Raw genomic sequence first — 25,066 nt, forward strand, 5'->3', positions numbered from 1 at the left:
AGTTATAGACGAAGCGCTTGAAAAACTATTAGCCGAAGAATCCGAATTTCAAGGTAAAGGCAGTGGTTGGTCTTTAATCAGTATCGACGGTTTAATGTTGCGTATAAATAAATTTAAACCGTTACGCGGTTCTTCATGTATAGATTTACCTGATAAAATTAAACAAAGAAAAGCTGTGATTAATGTTAAAAATGATGATGTTTACTGCTTTAAACGGGCTATTTTATCGAAACATGTAACTAGTCATAATCCACAATGTTTAGATAAACATTATATCGTTGATAGATACGACTTTAGCATGTTAACTTTTCCAGTCGAGATAAAAGATGTTATAAAATTTGAATCCGCCAACAATGTTTCTATAAATGTATATACGCTAACAGATAATGATGAAGTCAGACCTTTAAAAGTTTGCCAAACCATTTTGATTTATTGTATTTAAAGAAAGATGATGTTTCACACTATTGCTACACAAAAGATTTTTCACAATGGTTAGGTCTCACTTAACGATAACCAATCACGCAATAGATGTATGCAAACGTTGTTTTACATTCTATTATAAAAAATAGAAATAGCGAAGATAGAATAATAGCCCATTTAAAACGCTGTATTTACAATGAACCGGCACATATAAAAACAACAAAACCGGGTGAAAATATAATGAAATTTAAAAGGCACGAAAATCAATTTCCAATGTCTGTTGCAGCATACGCCGATTTTGAATGCATATTGAGTCCGACGCCGTATAATCCAACGTATACAAAACATATAGTTATATAACCCATGCGCACGAACCGATGAGTTACTGTTTGTATTTCGTTTGTCGCGAATCGGTTTTCGATAAAATAAAACAAATCCTCCCACAAGAACCTGTACTTTATAGAGGCGAAAAAGCGGGTGAATATTTCATAAATGTTCTATCCAATCTCGCGAATCAAGTTGCTGATGAAATGATACACGTTGCAATGACACCTCTTTCCGTCGATGAACAAAGAAAATTCGACAACGCTAAGCGATGCGAAATGTGTCATGCGGGATTCGGTTTAGGTGGCAAAAAAAGTTCGCGATCACTGTTACTTACCGGTCGTTATCGAGTCGTGTTATGCGTTAAATGCAAGTAGTATATTTTGTTTACATTGAATCGCCCCCCACCCTTTTAAGCAGAAACTCGCTAACTTATACAACACATTAAAGAAGACTCCCCCCACCACAACCTTACATACTGCTGTAATCGCCCCCCACCACTTTACGTTAGAAACTCACTAAATTATACAATACATTAAAAATTAAAAATAAACAAATAATTAAAATTTCTACTTATGAAAGCTGTTTTATTACTTGGTCGGTTAGCGGTGAGTAAGCCACTATATTTTCATATATTAATAAACAATACGCGATTGTATCGGGTTTAAAATTCTCTTCAACTTCAATATTAATTTTCAAATCAATAATACCCGTTTTTATCGATTCATCTTGTCATGAACAATCAATTAGGTATAAGGGATATTTGTTTTTTATAATTTGAATATGTATATCGTGAATCAGACAATTTATGATTGTTTAAACTCCACAAAAACATCTCTACATCAACATTCGATCCCCCTCTAAATCCTCGTATGGATAACAGTTTGAATTTATGAATACTTTAATATTTTTAACGTTACACGAATCAAATTCCGACACGTTCTTTGTAGCTTTATTTAATCCATCGGTTTGAAACCCTACAATAACGTATCTAGGTTTGTCCAATTGCGATGATGTTTTTACATTCCAAACCATAGATTTTGTCTGTGGGACTGTTGGATTCTGATGAATTTCCCAACTTCTAAACGGTATACGCAATTCGTCATTTTTTCTCTCAATTTGGCCAATTCCAACTGATATTGACTCGATACATTTAAATATTGTACAAGCCATGCAACATCTGTTATTTCTAGTCTAGATTTATGATCTGAAACCGTGGGCAGTATAGCGTTTACATCATCACTAGTACGTTTTAATAACAATTCTTGCCTGTTGTATATAATTATTTTCTTATAATATTCGGCAAAACCCAATAACATTGAAAGGGGTATGTATAAAGTGAACGCCCCATCGTCGTCTATATTAATTTTATTTGTACCATTAACCCACCCGGCTTGTTCCGACAATAGAATCGAATTATTTGTTATTGAAATTCCATTTTTCATAATAGTGGTCACACCTACGTTTTTCGTGCTGACCACCTCTTGCCCGTTTATTTTGTAAATAATCTCATCGGATAGAAAGGCGCCGGCAAAATTAACCAATTCTGATGTTGTTGATTTTTTATTGTTTTCACCAACAAGTTTCCCACGAATACGTAGACAACTGTCGCCCGGAACAGTATACTCGTCCGGTTGATTTATTCTTATTATAATCTTGTCACCCGTTTTAAAGTTGTTTTCAAACGGGGTGTGTTTATGTATTTGTTTATATGTTAACGATTCGTCAGTAGACGCGACTTTTTTAACATTTAAATAATTCATCTCTATATAAGAAAAAATTATTTTTCATTTCAACAACCTATTGGTGCTTTTTAATTTTCCACCAACGATTTCAAATTCTAGAGATTTTAATTTCTTAATGCTTTCCTCTGTTAGTTTATATTTAACATCATCATCACAGTCACTTTTATATGGCATTTCTAATAAAAAGAAAAAAAATCAAATTGCCCAACTTATTTACATTCTCTCAATACCAACGACATGCTTACTCGTTCGCCGCGTAAGTTTAACAACTGATCGTTTTCATCGGTCAATTTTATTATCAAGTTGGTAATTTCTTTTTCATCTACTGGTAGGAATGTAATATAAAATGGACATTCTTCAATCGTTTCACCAGGATCGACACTCAGTGGGAAATCATACAAAATGCAATCTTGTTTCCCGTTTTTATATCCGCCCGAAATAAATTAATTGTAATCGTAATTATGAATTGATCAAATAAAAATTCATAATTAATTAAAATGAAACTTTTAGCAGAAAGAGTGTGTTCAATTTGGCTTAGATTACAAGCAGAATTCGAAGATGAACTTGAACTATGTGAGAACATGTACAAAGAAAGCGAGCGGGTGCATTTTCCCAGATTGTTACTTGTAGGTAGTCAGTCTCAACTCTAGAGGTTCCAGCAGACCTTTCCGCCTCCTCGCGTCGTTATTGAAAATGAAGATTAATTGTTGTAAAAATAAATGTTGTGTTATTTTAAATAAATTATAAAAACTGCGCCACGCTTTTTTTAACTAAATATTTGCATTGCCTTTAATTTTAAAATTTAATAATTATTACATTTATTTATTAGATATTTATATAATTTATTTTTTACTTTTCTGTGCATTTTTATATTTGTTAATATATTATATTTTTTGTTTAAATTTCTCAATTTGATTTAATTCTTATTTTTTACTTTTTAGAGGGTTTTTCTAATTTGTTTCCTTTTTTTTATTGATGTTAATATTAGTATTAGTTAAATAAAAGCTTTTTTAAAAAATAATTTTTTATATGTAAGTACAAAAATATATTTTTGTAATTTTTTGTTTTTTTTGTATTTTTATATTTAATGCGGATGAAACAGCTTTTTTCTTGAACCGAAACCGGAATAAAATCTTAGTCAAAAAAGAGGACAAAAAGTGTATAAATTCGGATTAAAATGAATGTTACACAGTCATAATCACTGCAAATGCTTCTGGAGTTATGGCACCCACCCTTAATAATTTACCTTTATTGAGACAATAACTAATGAAATTACCCGTGGAGTTCCTTCCAGATGAGGAATTGGGGAATCCGAAATCGGCTGGATGACTAGGGTGCTCTTTCATGAATTTGTAACAATTGTATTTTATTCTTGGATTAAAGAAAATAACATTCCCTGCCTATAATATTTTTTGTGGATGGGAACGTGTCACACATGACACTTCACATAAACCAGTTTTGTTCTGAAAAGGGTAAAATCTTGGTTGCGCTCTTCCCAAACGCCACGCACATCATCAAGCCCATGGATAATCAGTTTTTTTCTCTCTGAATGGAAAATGGAAGGAAAGGGTGCACCAGTGGCTTTTGGAACATATCCGTGACCCGGTATTGAAAAAGAAGGACCTTACTCCTATTTTGAAAACTGTTTTGGACGAATTGAATCCAGAAGTGATTCTAAATGGAATTAAAAAATATGGGATTTATCCATGGGACCCTAGTGTACCTACCCAAAGCACGCATATTAGAAGTCCACTTAGTGTACCTCAGAGTTCCAGATTAGTAAGGTAGACATCGCATTGGATGTTACTGAAGAGGTGATAGGAAAGGAGAAGAAATTAATGTTTTCCGAACAGAAATTTTGGGATGGAAACAAAGAGGGCACCTCATTATTCCATCTTTGGAAAAAGTTAATTAATATGAGTTCCAGGACTAATGATATTTCCGAAGCCGCCTCAATGAGACAAAATCGCAAGAACCAGTTATTGATATTTTGGATGCCGCCTCTACTAGCCAGTTATTAATGAAAAATCGCCGACCATTTCGAAAGAAGATACGCCTAACAAATATATTTTTAACGTTCCTAACCCTTTTAATAAATCCTTATTTTCGCCCTAAACGCCTCTGCAGAGGAATAAAACGCGAGAAAGTCTGCCTAGTGTTGTAACATCAAAATCGTGGCAACATTACCACCAGAGAAAACTTCAAAAAAGGCAGAAATTGAAGGGAATAAGAAGTAAAGAGCCGAGGAGAGGAAAAGGAAGATCAAAAAAATTAAAATACTACAAAAGAAGCGAAAAGAAATATCTTTTCATCGTTGGAAGAGTAGGTCAAGTGGATTCCGTCTGGGAGCAGCATTGATGATGCTAGTCTTCATTTAAACGATTCATCAGAAGATAACTTTACTTCCGCAAATGTTGTTCCAGCTACAAACAATGTACATGTGTCCCCGGGCAGGTATCTTAACAATTTCGACAATGAACCTCAAAACCCCAACACTAAAAATACTAAAACCGGTCAAGAGTTTTCAATAAAAATATGGAGGATCTTTCTGGAAGGGAAAAATTTGTAATTCAGAAAGGATATTTTAAGCCAAGTGCAAGTTTTCAAAAGGAATTTGAACTATGCGCTCATGGTCTCAGACGTATTGGACAACTCAACTTATAAAGTTTTTGTTGAGACCTCCTTCTCGGAGGACCGTGGTCTCGGCGGAGACCTTCCGAGTGACCTTCTCGGCAAGAAGGGGTCGCCGGCAACTAGGTCCTTGTCTAGCCACAAGATCCTCCAAGCAATCTCTCCCCGGATTGCTCCATAGCGTCTCAAAGAAAACAAAAACACCGACTGTACCGCCAGGCACTACAGTAACAGTCCGAACGGTCCTACCAACTAGACACAAGACAAGGTGAGCGTCCAGCAGTGAACTATCCCGAGAAAGGCCACCTGTTCTCACGTAGCTCCGCTCGAAACGTAAAATGCTAAAAGCTCCTAGAGCAAACCACCGGCGAGATCGGAGCGAAATCGTTTCCCGAAACTGCCAGAGGATCGAAAATATTATTGGACTCACAAACCTAAGAACGAGGACACGATGCAAAACAAAGGAAACGTCCTTACTTAGCCGACAGTGGCACTACTACAACACACTACTCAGTTGTGTTGCCTAAACCCCCACAGCAAAGCAGGTTGACTGACAGTCACTGATTGTTGTCAGCCTCCGACGACGAGAACGTAGAAACACTGCTCTTGGCAGAAATCACAAACGGGAATGCCAGCGCAAGTTTGCAGTACGGAACCAGAGGCCGAGAAGCGATCTGCAGTGAACAGTAATTTGGTTTAACTGGCGTTTCTCCCGCAACCACACAATTCGGTCGCCCTAAAGCATATGACCAAATGTCTGTGCCACAGACTACTGGGCCTCAAACAGTTTAGTGACGAATAATCAAATTGCTCTTAGTGAGCTTACCTAACAGGGTGAACGGACTAAGCGCGGTGCCATACACCACCGGCTTACGTGTCCCAACCGCTCACTTGTCACAAAACTAAAACCGGGGAGGCGCACTCCTTGTTATTATACAAAAAGACAGCAATTTCCTGACACGCCTAGGTCGCGGAATGCCAGCAAGTACTTGTCCACCATATTAAAGCGCTTGGAGCATTAACTGGCTGATGGCCACCCAATATCTATAGATTAGCTTCCCACAGCAGCACGGTAGGAGTCTTATACCCTTAGATAAACTACCGATGTCGGTTAAACAAGGCAACCGCATCGAGGAACTCCCACACAGTCCGACAATGCGGCTCTCGCCACACTGACTGGCCGTTTGTGAGCAGCCAATTTTCCCCTTGACCTCTAAGTTCCAGGGTGGCTCGGTATCTGTCTCTGCCCCCCCCCCCCCCACAAGAGCAGGGCAGTCAAACATCATATGCTCATTTGACTGGACCACCTCGCAGACGCACAGCTCATCAGCCGCTAGGCGGAACCGAAACAGATATTGGTTTAAATTCACATGATTGGTGAGCACCTGGGCACCTGATTCCCTGATTCGATTGAAACGAACTTGAGGCATACCATCCCCCAGATCTTGTATAAATTTATACAAGGATCTTCCCTTATTCGTGGTGTGCTATTTCAGCTACCATGCATCCATCGCGAGGCTTTGTAGCCTCGTCCACAGACGGGAGATGGGCAACTGAACGAAATTTAGATCCGGTGCATTGAGATTACCGTTCCGCTCCGGTACTGTCTCGGCTTGAAACCGCATCCCAAATACCTCGGTCTCCCGACCTCTTTGCAACTTCCACATGGCTGCCCGAGCTTTCACCACTAAATCGATTGGGAGAGCCTTTCCCAATACGGTAGTGGCTTCAAAGGAGGTTGTTTTAAAAACACCAGTGCATACTATCAAGGTTCTGAGCTGGACAGTCCTTAAATTTTGAAGTAGTGCTCTATTCATATCCAACCTATTCACCCAAACGGGTTCGCGTAAACGGTCATGATCTCAAAAACACTTCGGTACACAACGTACATTTGATGGCAGGACAACCCGACAACCCATAGTCTTTCCGAGCAATCCATCTAAGGTTGAGCATCACTCAGACGGCGTCCGCTGCTACTTGCTTACTGTGGTTACTAAAGAGCAACTTCTTATCAAACAAAACACCTAGGTACTTATGAACCCTCACTCGGCTGATTGCACAGCCTTTGTATTTAATATGGGGATTAGGACTGCACGAAAATTTGTCTGCACCCTTGAGAAGCATATAATTCGTCTTGGGCACAAAAATCTTTAAATTTTGCACGTCCATCCAGTCCTCCGCGGTCGACAATGCCGCCTGCGCTCTACTTTCTAGCTGCGGTCGTCAGTTACTACGAACTAAGCCATCGGCAACTGAGGTCGGAGACAGTCATCGGCGAAAGCCTGGGCCGTGACCTCTTCTGGAAATGTTCAGAATCCATCAAAAATCAGGTTCCACTGCAGAGGACCGACTACGGAACCCTGCGGACTTCTCCTGGTGACGGACTTTTCCACAACTAAGTGCGCATATTTAAACAGAGCCGAGCGATTAGTCAAATATCTCTTACTACAGCCTGCAGGGCTACGGGAACATTGCGGCGTTCCAACTCTTAGAGAACAGAACTCCAGCAGAAGGAAAGAAATGCTGCCTCTATGTCAATAAAAATTGCCAAAACATTTGCAGTCGGCGCTTTCCACCTCGGTAAGAGCATTTAAGATGCAATCCTCGATGCAAACTTCTTTCATGAAGCCATACTGGCCTCGATTTAGAAAACAGTTCATATCAATGATTTCCCAGAACCGTTCCACAACCAGCCTTTCCAGCAACTTACCGATAACCGGCAAGAGGCTGATGGGTCGATAACTACTGACCTCACTAGGATCCTTTCCAGGTTTTAAGAGCACCCTCACCAAAGCCACCTTCCAGCAAGCCGGAAAGCATCCCCAGCTTAGGCTCCCCGAGAACAGTCTGCCTAGCGGCTCTCTTATTACAGGCAGCATATGGTAAAATATATCCGGGTCAAGCTGGTCAATCCCCGGTGCCTTCCTTAGTGCCATTAGAGAAACCACTCGGACTATATCTACGGGATCCACAGTCCGCACGCCAGGGAATGGTGTATCACCCGCCCTGACGCCGATCTCCGCTTCACCCTCCGGAGCATCAGGAAACAGATTATCCAGGAACGCTCGGTAAGTCGCCAGAGATGTTAAAGTGTGGTTTCGACCACCAAACCCGCACTGAACATGGGACACATGTGCAGTGGTTTCGGCCTGTAACATGACTTTGCGAGCTGCCAGGGGTTCCGCTGCAACTCGCGCATGGAATCTTGCCAAAACTTGAGTTTGGCTTCCGTGATGGCATGAACATACTTGTTAAGAACGCGCCAGTATATCCGCAGACTCTCAGCGCGCACGTTGTCGACGATGAGCCCCGTTAGGGGGCGACCCTGGTATTCCTAGCAGACCTAACCCTTGTGCGCAGCACGCTAAAGTCAGAGGACCACCACTTATTCCCGGGCCTCCGCCTGCGTCTACCAGATGCCCCCCCCCCCCCGGAAGCAGCGGTCATGACGGCTCCAGGCACTCACCGATCACCGGACTGGCCTCCTCTTCCATTGGCCGAGACCGCCGTAGGACCCTATCACAACCAGTCTTGATTGCCTGGCCGAATTGCTCAGTCATCAATTCCACTTTCTCTCTATGCTCCATGCGCCATCCCAACCCCTGCAAGGCAGTTGCGCATTCGCGCCGCAACCTTTGCTAATCCAGGCTCCTTAGGTTATAGCGACCCGAATCTGGAGCTCTTAGAGCACCTGCTCAAGGTATAGAAAGATGCTTATCGCATATGCGATATTGATCCGGATTAAGAATCTCTCAGATCCTCCAAGTGAAGCATGAAGGCGTTTCAGTCACCGGAAATCCTCGCTCTTTTCTAGGAGGTTAACTACTAACCCACCGGCTTGGTCTAGTGGTGAACGCGTCTTCCCAAATCAGCTGATTTGGTAGTCGAGAGTTACAGCGTTCAAGTCCTAGTAAAGCCAATTATTTTTACACGGATTTGAATACTAGATCGTAGATACCGGTGTTCTTTGGTGGTTGGGTTTCAATTAACCACACATCTCAGGAATAGTCGAGCGAGCTGAGACTGTACAAGACTACGATTCATTTACACTCATACATATCATCCTCATTCATCCTCTGAAGTATAATCTGAAAGGTAATTACTGGAGGCTAAAAAGGAAAAAGAAAGAAAGTAGATTAAGTGCTAGAAAGTTCACGTGATTATTTAACCGCCGACTATAATTTGAACCGAACCATTCGACCTCTCCGCGAACATAAGGTAATTCTAGGTAGTCGTGAATTTCTTCGTTTCGTGCGAACTACGATGTCTGCAATGGATCTCGCTAACTTATTCTGGAAACGTTGTTTAATTTCGATATTACTCGACGTTACTAAGCGTGGAATATGTTGTGTAACTTTTGTCGTTTATGAAAACTGCCACTCTGACCGGGATTCAAATATAAATAAATTCATACACAGATTCATATTTATTTGAGTTGGAGGTAATTTCATTTACGAAGTTCTATTGTGTAACATTTTTAAAAAAATTTGACACAAATTTTTACAAAGAAGAAACACTAAATATAGTCTGGTTACAAGTTTAACTGTAAACATAAAAAAGAAAAAAATGTCATATAATGTAAAAATTAAACCAACCTTGAGTTTTAAGCCTTGTTAGATTTCGTTACACGAAGAAAAACTCAATTTATCACCGTTAAAATGTTGCAATAATATAAGGAAACTTTTCACAGAATAAGTTGATGCATCATTTTTTTATTACATAATTAACATAGTCCGCCGTTAATACCTATTTAATTTTCTTCCTAAAACCAAAATTGTATTCTTTACAGTTTAAAGAAAGCTAGATATTTCTTTGTTGTGTGACTTTTTTTTTACAAAATTTATGAGTCTTCTAGGACCGTCTAGAACGACAAATTATTATTTTGTTACTTTTATATTTTATTTTTAAACTAAAAAATCCAGGCTAAAATTTTATACTGTTGGTTATTACAGTTTATTACACGACTACCCAAAAAAAGCGATAAACATTTTGCCATAAAGTGGCAGACGTACGGTAATTAAGCTTATCGTAAGAAAACGAGTATTTTGCGCCACGTTCAACAAATACCAGCACACAATAAGAATTCGATAACTTTTATTAATCGATAAGAAGTAATTCCTTATTACTTCTTGTCAGGAGTAACAAAAATTTTTTTCTTTAAATAAAATTTCGTTGGCGTTACATTTATTATTATTTTTAATTATTTACGTGTTTTCTTATTTCACTTATCAAAACAAGCTTATATCAGTTATTTAATTATTAAAAGGCTATTTATTGAAAAATGATCTAATTGGAAAACCGTTAATTAAAAAATAAAACACACAAAAACAGGACGAGTACAATTAATAGAGAACATTTTTCTAATTTTTTGTACGTTACATATCGGTGCAAAGTAATAAAAAAGGATTTTAAATAAAGACTTTGTTTTCATTTTTTAGAAGGCAAATTTGACTAATAGAACGAAATCAGTTAGGTAAAAAAGAAAAATGAATAATGTATTCTGTTTTTTTTTTAAGTACCGTTAATAATAATTATTGTATTTAGTTTAATTTTGTTATATAGTTATAATTTGTATATTTAACGTTAATTATGCGAGGTTAGCGAGCTTTGCTTATGTTCAGTTAGATTAGATCGATTCTGTGTTTCCATGAATCGTACGTATATCAACAAAGCCGTACAGCCTATAGAGGAATAGGTCCAAAAATTACAAGCAGCTATTCTTATAAATATACAGATTGTTGGCAGCAACTTTCTTAAGTTTCAAATCTACTCCGGTACACTATTACATTTTTCCTTTAGAATTAATTACTTTTTGTAAAAATAAAAATAAATAAATTATCGAACAAATTTTTAAAATAATAAACAACAAAAATTAAAATATTCTCTTAAATCTTAATTTCGAAAAACATTCATTAAAATTTACAGAGAATAAATAATCGGTGTTACCTTTCTCAAATCTCCAATGTTCCGGCTTCCACTCTAAGCTATTATTTTCAGTACTCCTGCATTCCCAAGCTTCATTTTCATTATGTTTAAAAATCATTCCGTTATTACAACATTTGCGTACACATTTCATGCGATTACAAGGGCATACTAAGATCACAAAGAAGTCACCGTGCTTTGTGTGATTAAACCACAAATCTACACAATAACTGTCACTAGGATACGTTACATTTTTATCTTCAGAAGTAATCAGTAATGAGCCGTTATCGTAAATGAAATGATCGTTATCAAATACCCAAAATTCGGCTTCGTTTATATAATCGCAATGTTTTGCTCCATATTTTATACCTAACCGATTCGAATCGTTCGTCGGGTAAAATGAAATCAGGTTTCCGTCTTTCGAAGATAAAAATGCATTTGACGGTAACCACCACGGTTTACCGTCGTCATTAAAAATCATTTTACTTTTTGTAGCATTATCCGTTATACGTTCACAAGTAAAATACGATAACTGTTCGTCAGATTTACAGCATTTTTGCAGTTTTGGTATTTTATCGTTTTGTGAAAAACAAATACTAAAGTTAAAACAAACTGATATATAAATAATAAGACCAAAGCGTACTTTAAATGAACGTAGTAAAACCATGGCTTTAATTAATAATTAGTCTGTATAATAATAAAAAATTCTAAAGTCGTTATAAAATATTTACGCGTATACAAATAAACAACGGTTACACACAAACATCACATGTCTTTAGTGGAAGCAGTTGTTATACTGCATAGTTCAAAGCTGAATGCACGAGGCAGAACTAGTTAATGCGAAGTACGCTACCACCTTGCTGGACCTGTCTGTTCACTACTTCCTACCGTGTCATCTATATTTACTGACATCTAACGGAGCCAGTTTTAACTACTAAATACTGTTTGCAATCAATTTAAAGTATGGATGGTAACATTAATTAGAGAAAATTACACCGTTCGTAGAAACTATACTTAAAAAAATTATATCGATTTAATAACCGTTATTTCGGGTAATATAAATTATTCATTTAAATTAAACGATTATAATCGGTTACATCTTATTTTATCTTCTATCTTTTGTCAGAACGTTTTAAGTGAAATTTGCGCTTATAAAATAATTTTATCAGCATCCTACGTCGCTAGAATATATTTATTCAGGGATGAATTAAAATCACAATTCATAGCTTATCTGGACTAAGGGTGGCCGATGGGCCTTCATTACTGAAAAAAAAGATTATACGGACGAGATATTTCAAGGTCTATAGTGCCTCGAAACACACAGTAACAGAAAAAGTGGCTTTAATCAACCATTATAACTTGTTAACATACACACTCGCATAACCTAACTGTTTACCAAAAGCGATCACCTAATTTTGGTCCTGGTCGATAAGATAGGTTACTCCATTGCAAACCACTTCGTGTAGATTTGCTCGTTTTTTGACCACGGTGGTCGACAACAAAATTAATTTTAAATTACAAACATTTTCAACGACAAACTGAACCAAATCTTATAATGAAACGTTTTCAGTCATCTTTATGAGCATCTTCAGTACAGATTTGTTTGGATTGTTTCAAATACTAACATCAGAACAGAATCACAAAACACAATAACCTTGTAATTTATAAACAAAAATTCTCTGGCCGCAAAATATTCATCACTGGTCAAAGAAGAAACATTCTAAACATAGATACAATGTACACTTAAAAGCCCAATGAAGAGAGTTAACAGCTATTAACAATCACATAGACACAATCCACAGATATCAACAACAAACTTGATATGCTACACACACACAAATAAAAAGGACTGCATTACAATACAATTCACATTATACAATTGAACATTATGAAACATATAGGATACATAACAAGTGTACAAAACAAACAGACAATTCAAACCCAACATTTCTTCAAACCGCATCCTAAATACAGGTCTAACCAATTTAAAAATTCCGGCATCATTAACATCATCTGTTGCCTACATGAGAACAGCAACACCAGCCACTGTACATAGTAGGCGATAAACTGATATCAATATAATTACGATATACAAAGAATATACATGTTTGCATTTACACTTTGTATATGTGGGTAAAATTTTGTCTGCTTTGTCCAATGTAGTATTTAGTGTAGTATTGCAGTTTAATTTGTAAACTCCCAGGTCATTACATTTAACAACACACTTCATTATTATGTTGTGATTTTGTGTAACAAATATAATAAATGCATAGATATTAACATGTTCTACTGTACTACTATTTTACTGCAGTAAGTTCTTCAATCAAATTGTCAACTGATCCAGGTTGGCACAACAGGTCATGTATATGAAGAAAGACTGAATGTTTGTGTATCTCTAGGCGATTACTTAAAAGTGAAAATGTCAGTCATTCTCAAGAATAACAAACAGCCATCCCATGCCTAGCTTACAGAAAACGAATAGCGCATTGGATTCCTATATTTTCTTCATTAAGTCAAATAAAGTGGTACTAATTAGCATGGCAATCCCACTTAGATATAAATGATACTTCTGCAAGTAACATCTTCACTTGATTCAATTACAGGGACAGGATATATAGATAGCATCATACTCTCAGAGAAACAACCCTGATCAGCATCTCTCTCATACCTTAGGTGTTTTACTTGCTTGCATCAGAGCCATAAAAAAGACTGGGGTAGATGGTATAAAGAAACAAATTAATATGTATCCCTTCTTTCAAGAAAAAGTGTGTTATTTCATAAATCAGTGAATAATAACATTTTTAATTAATTTCCTAGGAAAAATACAAATATAATATTCTATTTAAAATACAAAAGAAAAACGCATACAAATAAATGAATTTTTAATATTTTACAATAGCAGAAAAATAACTAGAAATTTTGGGTACATAAAAATTGTATGAAGAAATGGCAGTACTAGATAAAATTGAACCGGTATAATTGATAAAATATTAGAGCACAGTAGACTCCTAGTTAACCAGGATTACTGAGAAATTCTCTATCATGGATATCAAGAATGTCAATTAATTTTTCTTCATCAGCTATTTTTTACCTTACTGTAATCAAGTAATACAATTTGTTGGTATTAAGTACTTCATGATTGGTCATATTTTCATCTTAATTTAATCTTTCATGCATATCCTCCTTTTCATCATACCAATAAAACTATAGGCGTAAATACAAAAACTTTTCTGTTCAAAAACAAATGTCAAGTTGTTTTATCAATTTCAGTAAAAATCTCTGCAAAAGATTTTTGCAAGAGAAATAGAATTCAAAAATTTTAATATTTGGAAGAAATCATAACACTGAATATAATTGAAAAAATTGGATGAAGAATAGAGTATAAAAAATGGAAACTTCTATTATCTCACAAAGAACATTTAAAATAAAAAATCCCTGTCATATAACTCAAAATTGAAGCATTATAAAACTGTAGTCCTACCAGAAGCACTGTACGGGGCAGAATGTCTGCAGTTTTTTCAGAAAAAGAAATAAGAAAAGTAGAAAAACGAATTTTAAGGAAAATTTACGGACCAAAATATGAAGATGGAATTTACAAATATACAGAAAAAATAGAGGAATTAATCTGGCAAAGAAGATTACAGTTTTATGGGCATTTATGCAGAATGAACGACCAAACATTAATAAAACGAATATTTAATTTCTACATAAACAGAACCACAAATACCAACTGGTTTAAAACTAAATTAGAAACAGATCCAAAATCATTAAACATTTTTAAGGATCTGTGTAAAGACAGATAAATTTAGAAAAGTGATTTGAGAATCTAAATTTCTAGAGACAAAACAAAAAGAAGGGTTTAAACCTGAATAAATAGATGGAAGAAAGGTGAGAACAGAGCAAGAGAATGAAAAGCTTTTGGGAAAATTAAAAAAGTTAAAACTAAGTAAACGTGATTCTTAAAGTATGAATGAAAAGGAAAAATGAATGAAAATCTGTCCTTTACATTTTTATTTTATTTGGATGCTAGCCAGTCAGGGCTCTCCCACTCTGTTCATTATCCTCAAGCTTGCAAGAATACTGATAAATAACATTTAAAGCCTGTTCAGCTTTATAAAAACTATCAATGTATTGTAGCTTCTTCAGAGCAACAGTTTTGTCAGCACAGCAGTCGAACCTTTCTTAATTATTTGATTTTCATTTGTTCTAACTTTTTTTGTTTTTATTTTGTGTTTTTAACTTTTTTTTTGTGGAACAATTTGTGAACAACATAATCTAAATAATCTACTTGTATGCAATACTTACAACTTTCTCTCTGGAGTGTATCTATACAGATTGTTCCCATAGGAGACTCTGGAGCAAGCAACGTACAATTGGCCGTTTGAGAAGCATTAACTCTCAAAGTGGAGACCAGTCATTTGAAGTGTCTGCCCTAGTAACTTATTTACTGACACTGAAAAAACAACTTTAAATGGAAACTGGAAACACATTTAAAGTGAAGGGCAAGTCTAAAGGTATGTATGCTGTACATCAGCATTTCTCAGCCTGGGAGTTGCAGTGATATGAAAGGAGGGGGTCGCAAAATCAGCTAACATCTTAACTCGTAAATAATAATGAAATCATTTTATGAGAAAAAAATTATTTATTATAAAAATTTTACTTTTTATAATATTATATAAATTTATAAAAATATATAAAATATTATATTAAAATATTATTCTATAAAATATTATAAAAATCTATATGTACACATGAAAAGACAGTAAATTAAAGAGAAAATCACATTTGTTTTACATTTAAAAGTTTCTCCATACATGGATCTATCTTAGAAACACACAATAGCAAATTGTTTTCATGTGCTAAAAGACGATCCCAGTACTTACTTTTAGCGCAACCGTAACGACAAAAAACACTTCTTCTCACAGAGCTAAGTCATGGCAAAAGGGATTAATATATTCAAACCTTCTGTGACTAAATTTCTATATTTACTTCGACGAGCGAGCCAGAACGTATCATCATCACATCTTCAGATGTGAATTGTAGTCATAACATTTTTCGGCAGAAATTACGATGAGCCAGTCGTGAATCTGAACCGATAACTTAGCAGCTGCAACAATGTTTTCACTAAATGGATTAAGTACCCATCTCTTTAAGAAATCAATTTTATTTTACTCCGCCAACTCAATTTTTAGCTTCTTCATCATGTTCTTATCACGCCCTTGTAAATTCACATGAGTCGTTTAAATGCGAAAATATAACAGCTAAGTAAGCCAACAGCAACACACATTCATTATTCTGTAAAAAATTGAGAATGGTGTTTGTTTATCGTGTCTAATATTCAAATAACCAGATTAACGCTTTTCCCCAGCTATAACCATCTGACTTATGTATGGAAAAGAAGAGATTTTTTCTTTTCACCTGTTTCATTGCATAATTTAGCAAACAGCCTATTCTGTAACATTGGCTTGCTTGGCATTTCTCCCACCACCACCCCATTCGATCGCCCTAAAGCATAAGACCGAATGTCTGTGCCACAAACAGCAACTGAGCCTTAAACAATTTAGCAACCCATATCCTAACGTAGCTCCTAGAGCTTACCCAACAGCACGAGCGGACTAAGCGCGGTGCCATACACCACCAGCTTACGTGTCCTAACCGAGCACTTGTCATATATTTGCAAAAATTAGAAGGCGCACCCTGTCAACTACTAAAAATATATATGACATCCATAAATAAAATTAATTTCGTCTAGGCAGTAATTCGCTGCCACGCCTAGGTTGCTGAATACCAGCAAGAACCTGTTCACCCCTTTATAACGCTTGTTACCATAATAATTGCCATACTCAATAATATTGGCATACTCAGGGTTAGCTTCCCACAGCAAGAGTCTTTCCCTTAACCAAGTTATGGATGCCGGTTGAACAAAGGAACCGCATCTAGGAATTCCCACACGCTCTCGCCAAATTGACTCGACACTTGTGAGTGGCTAATTTTAACCTCTAAGTTTCAGGATGGCCCGGTCACTGCCCCCGCCCCCAAGAGCAGAGCAGTCAAACATCAGGTATTCATTTGACTGGACCTCCCCGCAGATGCACAGCTCATGAGCTGCCAGGCGGAACCGAAACAGATATTGGTTCAAGGTAACGTGATTGGTGAGCACGTGGGCACCCGTTGCCTTTAAAAACGAGCTCGAGACATACCATCCTCCCAGATCTTGCATAAACTTATTTAAGGATTTTCCCTTAGTCGTGGTGTCCCATTCCATCTGACATGCTTCCACCGCGAGGCTCTACAGCCTCTTCCGTAGGCGGGAAATGGGGAACTGAACGAAATTTAGATCCGGTGCATTGTGATCACCTCGAAACCACAAACCAAATACCTCGTCCTCCCGTCTTCTTTGCAATCACCACATGGCTGCCAGAACTTTCACCACTAAATTTACTGCGAGAGCCTTACCCAATACGGTGATAGCCTCGTAGGAGGTTTTTTAAAAACACCAGTGCATAAAGTTAAGGCTCTGCGCTAGGCACTCTTAAATTTTGAACAAGTGCTCAATGCATGCGCACAAACGGGCGCCATATGCTTCGGAATTAATCTGAATACTACTCATTGTTATCATAAAATTGTGGTTGTCATAATAATAAGTTTAGGCGGTTTAGTTATTTTTAACGACTTTGGTTTTATCTAATTATTATTGAAAATGAAATTATGTAGTGTTTATGTTGCGCTCTAAACTGTACATACATTTTTCAATGGAATCTGAATTTAAAAAAGCTAAATTCCATTTTGAATTCTGTTTAGAAAAACATAATGGGTAATAGCCACAGAACAGAGAACGTTTTAAGAAACAGAAGCCATCTTGACGTCAGACATGTTGAACTTGGGAGCGTACTTTGTAGGTGGAGACTGAAACTAAGTGCCACAAAGACGAAGAGGGCTTGTTTCCATCTTTGCAACAGGGCGACAAACAGAAAACTCTGGGTTTATTTTTAGGGTAACCGTCTCCATCGTAATACGTGCCCGAAATACCTCGGTGTTACTCTAAACCGAACGTCGTTCTATAAGAAACATCTGGGAAATACTGTTGCAAAGCTGCGAACTAGAAGTAATATCATCCATAAAATATGTGGAACGACTTGGGGTTCTTCCGCCGAAACCTTGCGCACTTCGGCGCTTGGTCTGGTCTACTCGACCGCAGAATACAGTGCTCCGGTCCGGCTCAACAGCGCACGTACACAAAAGGTTGACGTACAACTAAATAACACCATGCGGATTATCAGCGGAACATTAAGATCGACCCTTACCGTACGGCTGCCTATATTGCCGCCTATATTGCTGCCTATATTGAGTCGCATACGCCTCCTGATCTCCGTCGTAAGGCGGCTCTGCTTCGAGAGTAAACACGTATACAGAGCGATCCTCGACTCCCCGTACACCAAGATTTAGCCGATCTGAATAGAGATAGACTGCGATCTAGGAGACCGCCTGTGAGAACTGCCGAAGAGCTGGCTGCGTTGGGGTTCAATTTGACAGGTTCCTGGGATGAAACTGGACGGAGACCTGTCCTCCCCGACGTCGGAAACTTCCCTGTATAAGGGAGAAATCTCCCGTCTTCAAACAGCCTCGCAGAATAAGGATGTCAATCGATAGAATTCGTACTAACCGTGGTAGGTGTGCGGACTCGCTTCACAAATGGGGTAAGGCGCCGTCTCCAAGTTGCGATTGTGGAGCCGATAACCAAACCGTCCACCACATAGTCGCGGAATGTCCAAATAGGGCCTACGGAGGAACTTGGATGACTTCCTGATGGCAACAGTCGCTGCAATCGAATATGTTTTAAAACTGAATGTGTGTTTGTCTAACCTGAACGATAATAATTCTTCATTACTCTATAATCTTATAATTTGCATAGTTTTTATAATTCTCTATCTAATTTTTAACGTCTATCTTAATATACATATTGTGAAATCATATTCATGTGCCGTAAGATAAATAAATAAATTAATTTAGAAAAATGCTGCGTCTCTTCACTCGTGCAGAATATGCAGATATGATCTTTGTGTACGGTTTTTGAGATGGAAGTGCTCCAGCTATAGTGGAATAATACCGACGTAGGTAGCCTGGACAACTAGTTTCAAGTCGTAAAGTATTTGAAGAATTTTCCATAACCTTCGTCAGAACGGTACGCTTCCCAGCGCTCGTGATTCATATGAACGTCAAACGGTACATGGTGATGAAAAGGAGAAATGTTATTCAGCTTAAATTTAAAAAAACACGCGAGGAATTTCTACACGACTGAAAATTCCACAAAGTTCAGTATGGAGGACATTATTTGCTCACGGGCTGCGTTTTAATCACGTTCGGAAAGCTCAGTACCTCCAGCTCTGTGATCGTGCCAGACGTCTGCAGTTTTGTCAGTGAGTTAACAATAATTACCGTTTAATTACTTTCATACTATTTTCGGACTAAGCTACCTTTACCTATAATGGCGTAAACAACTCGCGGAATTCACATCATGATCTGAAGAAAACCCGGATTAAATTTCCAGCAACGATTTGAACGGTGAACACTCGACAACCAATTAATAGGCCCTTTCAGGAACAACGTGTCACGGGGAAAAATTATCTGAAATTTTAAAACGATGAATTTCTTACAGTGCTTGAAAATTTCTCAATGATGAAACGAATTTAAGTGTACTACCAAACTGACGGAGCGCCAAAGCAATTCACGAATGAAGTGAGACGATGGTTAGATGAAACATTTACTGGTAAATGGATTGGACGTAGAGAGCCGATAAATTGGCCACCTTCACCGCCGGACCTTACTGCTTTAGATGGAAAAGCAAGGTATACAAGCAAAAAGTAGACGCAGGTGATGAACTGATCGCTCGCATTCTAAATGCTGCTGACCTCATCAAGGAACGCGAAAATATTATTAGGCTGCGACAGAAAATGTAGAATTTTCATTTATTAAATTTAATTGAAATTACAATGTAAACCACAGTGAGTATTTTTCTTAAAAGTAAATTTAAAGTATTTTAATTTTTCAAAGGTCTCAATTACTGCACTAAAAACAGCTGTTGTTTTTAATTTTTTCAAATTCATAACATCTTTCTGTTAACTTTTGTTTTTAATATTAAACGTTGGTTTTTTAGTTATAGACTATATCGCATCGATGTTCTCAAAATTAAATCTCTACAGTAATAAAATTTATGCAGTTGTCATTTAACAAAATTATTGCACTTCAGACCTTACAAAATGTGTTTTTCGTCACCGAAGTTTTCTGTTTTACGTTGGATAACATGAAAACCACGGGAGATACAGTTCTGGGACCTGTTTTATTCGATTTTTCATGTAAAACACAAAATAAAGCATGAAGGTTACCCGTTATATAACGTCTCAAAAGGTTTAGTATGACGTCATTTCCCCCAGGAAACTGAAATCCGGGCGAAATCTTCTCCAGCCGTAACACGATAACAAAGCGTTTTCGAGTACGGCTAGCGAGCAACGAAGTGTTTTCAGACATATTTTGGCATGAACTTTTTCACTTCATTCAAGCTTTAAAATTAGTTCCCTTGCCTCCTGAATCGCTCTGTATATAGTGAAAAATCTAACCTGTCATTACGATCTATTCTTACCGTAAACTATTAAAGAAAACAATATAAATGGGACAAACACAACTATATTCGTAATTAAGTAATCTTAACTGCGGGTGATTTCTTTGAGGTAAGTTAAATCCATAAATAAATAAATATAGCAAACAAAATATAAATGTATAGGTAATAAGTTTAACGCCGTTTAATATTTAAATATTTTAGCAATAAGCGTAGTTATATTGCATTTAGGCGTATTTGCACGACCAGGTATTGATTTGCAAAACAACATATTTTCTTTGATCGATCTGTTCCTATTGTATTCATATTTCACAAAACATAAGAAATGAGAAAGGTTCGCCGCATCTGTTGATTCATCAAACTGAATACTAAAAACTTCACTTGAACTCATTTGCTGAATTATCTGATCGTGAACATTGCCAGCCATGTCAGCGATTCGCCTTGATGCTATATCGTTAGAAAGAGGAATTTTTATCAATCTTTTTCTTCTTCCAAGTCTATTAAAAGACTGACCGTAACAACTGCACCAAGCAATATGAGGTCTGCGATTGTATGGAGGACATCTTAACGACTCTTAATGCTGCAAGATAAGATGCTTCAAATATACTTTTATAAGTACAGGATTGATTTACCAATAGAAGCTTGTTTGCGTTATTTCTCAAAGTATGTAATCTTCTTTCAAAAAATTCCAAGGGTTTGCTCTTATGATCTGGATGTTTAGTTTTCAAGTGTCAGATTAATTTTTATGGCTTCATGCCTTCATCGGAGAGGACTTAAAAGCAAACAACATACAGTGGCTTTCCATACGAGGTAAAACCGTAGTTTAAATAACTGTCATTAAACAATATTTTCTTTTTACCAATCGATTCACTGGATGTAGATGGCTCACTGTTTTTTCACAAACTTATCCATTTTGCACAAGAATGTAATTGAAAGAAACACTTACACCATTTGACCGCACATTAAAAAACTGAAACCTCAATTGTATTATTTTCAATGAAACTACGCTTTCAAAAGTCTTTTAACACAACGTGTTCAAACATATCATGTGCATGTTTAAACATGACGCTATCACAGTGAATATAATGCAAGCAGAGAAAATTAAAAGGAGCATGTCCACATCAAGATGAAACCTGTAAATCGCTCATGTTTACACTTCATACATACATGTTCATACCCATCGCTATCAACGCAGCTAAATATTTTTATCTAGGTTTCATTGTAGAGAATTATTTATTATATTTTTTTTTTTTTTTTACTTTTTGGGGATCGTGGAGTTAAAAAGGTTGAGAATCATTGCTGTACATCATTATACAATTAAAGCTACTTTTTCTCGATAACTGAAAGAAATACTGAAAAAGACAAAGAAACCTTTTTTGTAGAAAATTTAATTTTAAATATTGTCAAGGAGTTCCTGAATTCGATTTCACCAACAGTTTGGCCACAGTATCGTTGAATATCAGCAAGGAACATAATCCAGTTGTTACAGCAAGCAAATAAAACAGCCACCATATTGAAATGGTGAAATATTTCATAACGATAATAGTCCTATGTTCTTTCCAGGTATAAAAGCTACGGTCATGCAAAATTTCAGCTCGATTGGTTCAATTCTTTTTGTATGAAAGAGTAACAGACTCACACAACCCACTAGATTTTTATGTATTTAAATAATAGGCGATATATAAAGATAAACATGAACCCCCACTAATTAACAGTAGGAAGATTTACTTAAGTTCACACCTCTGACAAAATAACTGGTATAGTAAATTTTATTGTTTTCTAATTATGATTAGGACAGATTTTTATTAATGGCACTGTCATAAAAAAAACAATTTAATTTCTTTTCTTTTTTGAAGAGGTTATTTTAATAATTAGTTATCTGATAATGATATACATTAAAAAATGTTATACATATATATTTAGTAAGTGAACCATTCACAATTTCTGTTCGTAATTGTTCATAATTTTTAATATTTCACACAATAAAGATGATGTTAAATAAATAAATAAAATTACCTATATTGTGAGATTAGTTAGTAAAAGTGAAAATAAATAATTTGGCAAAAAGTATGATTTACCGTATTTTTTCAAATTTTAAGGCCTCATGCATCAGGTGACAGTTTCTAATTTAACTTACATATGCCGCTAACTAAAAGCTTAGAGAAACTGCAAAACAAAAGTAGAGCGGTAGGTTACGAGGTACTTTGCAAACCAGATCAACATGAAATTTGCCTTGTAGTAGTGCCTGGGCTATGCTGAATCACACAATGGTCATCATTAACACGATGATTTACTTGGCTTTCAACAGAAAACAAACATGGAAATGATCTTTCCATTGTTAAACGCTGATACACCAAACAATGTTTAAAAAGAATGTTTATTAAATACAGAAAGAATAATACAATTTTCTGTCCATATTGCTTCAGTAAAAAATTGATTTTAAAAAATGTTTATTTACTTTATATCGGCTGTGTTTACATTAATTTTCCCAGAATTAAATTCTCTACAAGTTTTTTTTATTAAATCCTCCGCATTTATTAGTCATTTAACAAAACTATTATACTACAAACCTGAAACAGAAATTGTTTTACGACACTGAATTTTGTGTTTTACCTTGGATATCTTAAAAACTACTGCAGTTACAGTTCTGGGACTTATTTTATCCTATTTCCCAGCTCAAATTACATAAGAAACCACCAACTTTACTCCTTAATTTAGATCTCAAAAATTACAGTAAGGCTTCTTTTATTAGAAGAGCTGAAATCTTTCGACTAGCCATAACTTGAAAACAAAGTGTTTCCAGACCTACATTTATATGAACGTTTTTCATTATTTTCACCAGTAGAACGTGGACATGTTCTACTAGTGAAAATAATGAAAAATACAGAGTACATCTAGTCTGTATATGCATACATACGGATATGGATAGCCTTCAATCAGAATATTAATTAAGAAAAAACCCTGACACCTTTAATGTCTGGTACTTTACTGATAATTTATTTCTTTGAGTCTCATTTCTTAATCTAAAGTTAGGAATTTCTTCGATGAAGTTTTTTTTTATATTTTCGATTACTGGCGGTTTATATTTGCATACAAACAAGATTGTCGTTCCATTTATTTCCTGATAAGATTAAAAAATTAATTTAAAATTCTTAAGATACATTTAAGAGGGTTTTTATTTTTGTTTTGGTGTCATTCAAAGAAATGTAAGGATTAGAAAAAAAAATTGTTATTTAGTGTTGTTCATTTTTTAGAGAATCGAAGGAATTAGGATATATAAGAGCTGTGATCTTTTTTTTGTTTTAGTTTCATCTAACTCGGTCGGATAATTACTGAAGTTCACAATTAACAACAGACTGTAATATGGACAGGCAAAAAAAAAAAGAAGAAAATGGATCAGACAGAAGAATCGATTGGAAAAGGAGGACAAGACAAAAATTCTAATTATAACAAAACACGGGCCAGAGATAATTAATAGAAATGTATATTTTTAAAGGAAAGCAAAAAATACAGAAATCAAATCAAATTTCACCCATTCATTTTATAAAATACATTAATATTATCATTTCATTTTGGAATAGCAATTATTTGTTACTAGAAAAATTATAGTAATAAGATAACACTTAAGTAGAATGAATATATAAGATAGTTGTACGTAAAAAGTGCAATAAATTTTTGTAAATACTGCATTTCAACAAGTCCCAAAATTTTTCCCAAAAAAATAAACGTAAAATAATACTTTTAAAAATGAATAAATTCACTAACCGTAACATGCATGAAGTTAATAATGGATCTTGAGTTGAATTCTTCCTACAAAGAAATCGAACAACAAACCTATAATCTCTAGATACATTTGTAAATAGGATATAAATCAGTAAAGTTAACAGTCCTTAATCCATATCCGGTAAAAGTAGGTTTCAGTTTCGTACGCAGGCAGTATTCAGTAGATCATGTTCTAATCAGTTGAGTAAAAGGTAAAAGTTCAATAGTTTTTTGATTTTTGACAGCTACCAAAAATGATGATTAGAATATAAATTCCCCAATTCTTTTGCAATGACAAATCTTTTCACTCTCTTAGCTTTTTTACTTTTACTAATAAAAATGTATTATTTCTATTTTATTAATATTTTCTCTGAAAAATATTTATATATATTTATCTACTTTCTGAAAATAAGTTTAGATCAAAACCATTAGAGCATGCTAAGGCAAGTCTCTTAAAAAACTGAATTATAATAAGCGGACGAGTGAGATGATGTCTGCTGTACTGAACAGCTACTGAAAATCTTGTATTATTTCTCAGACCCCCTACTCCCAAGGCAGTTTCTCATTGGGTCGGTCATCCTCTCCCCCATACCTCCATATTTCCTAATACTTGATCCTTTTTTTGTCAATCAGTTACCAAAGAGATTTG

At 35.8% G+C, this 25,066-nt stretch overlaps 1 protein-coding gene across 2 annotated transcripts in view; it reads right to left on the reverse strand.

The window, feature by feature from the left end:
• LOC142323178 (putative G-protein coupled receptor Mth-like 10) overlaps nt 1–11,897 on the reverse strand; it is a 134,930-nt gene extending 123,033 nt beyond the window's left edge. For both annotated transcript variants that reach the window (XM_075362481.1, XM_075362480.1), the window contains exon 1: nt 11,067–11,897. In XM_075362481.1, the coding sequence (XP_075218596.1) occupies nt 11,067–11,709 (643 nt within the window). In that variant the 5' untranslated portion in view covers nt 11,710–11,897. The remainder of the gene's footprint in view (nt 1–11,066) is intronic.
• Between the last annotated feature and the right edge of the window lie 13,169 nt (nt 11,898–25,066).

Source organism: Lycorma delicatula, chromosome 4 (genome assembly GCF_047948215.1).
Source record: "Lycorma delicatula isolate Av1 chromosome 4, ASM4794821v1, whole genome shotgun sequence".
Classification (NCBI taxonomy): Eukaryota; Metazoa; Arthropoda; class Insecta; order Hemiptera; family Fulgoridae; genus Lycorma; species Lycorma delicatula.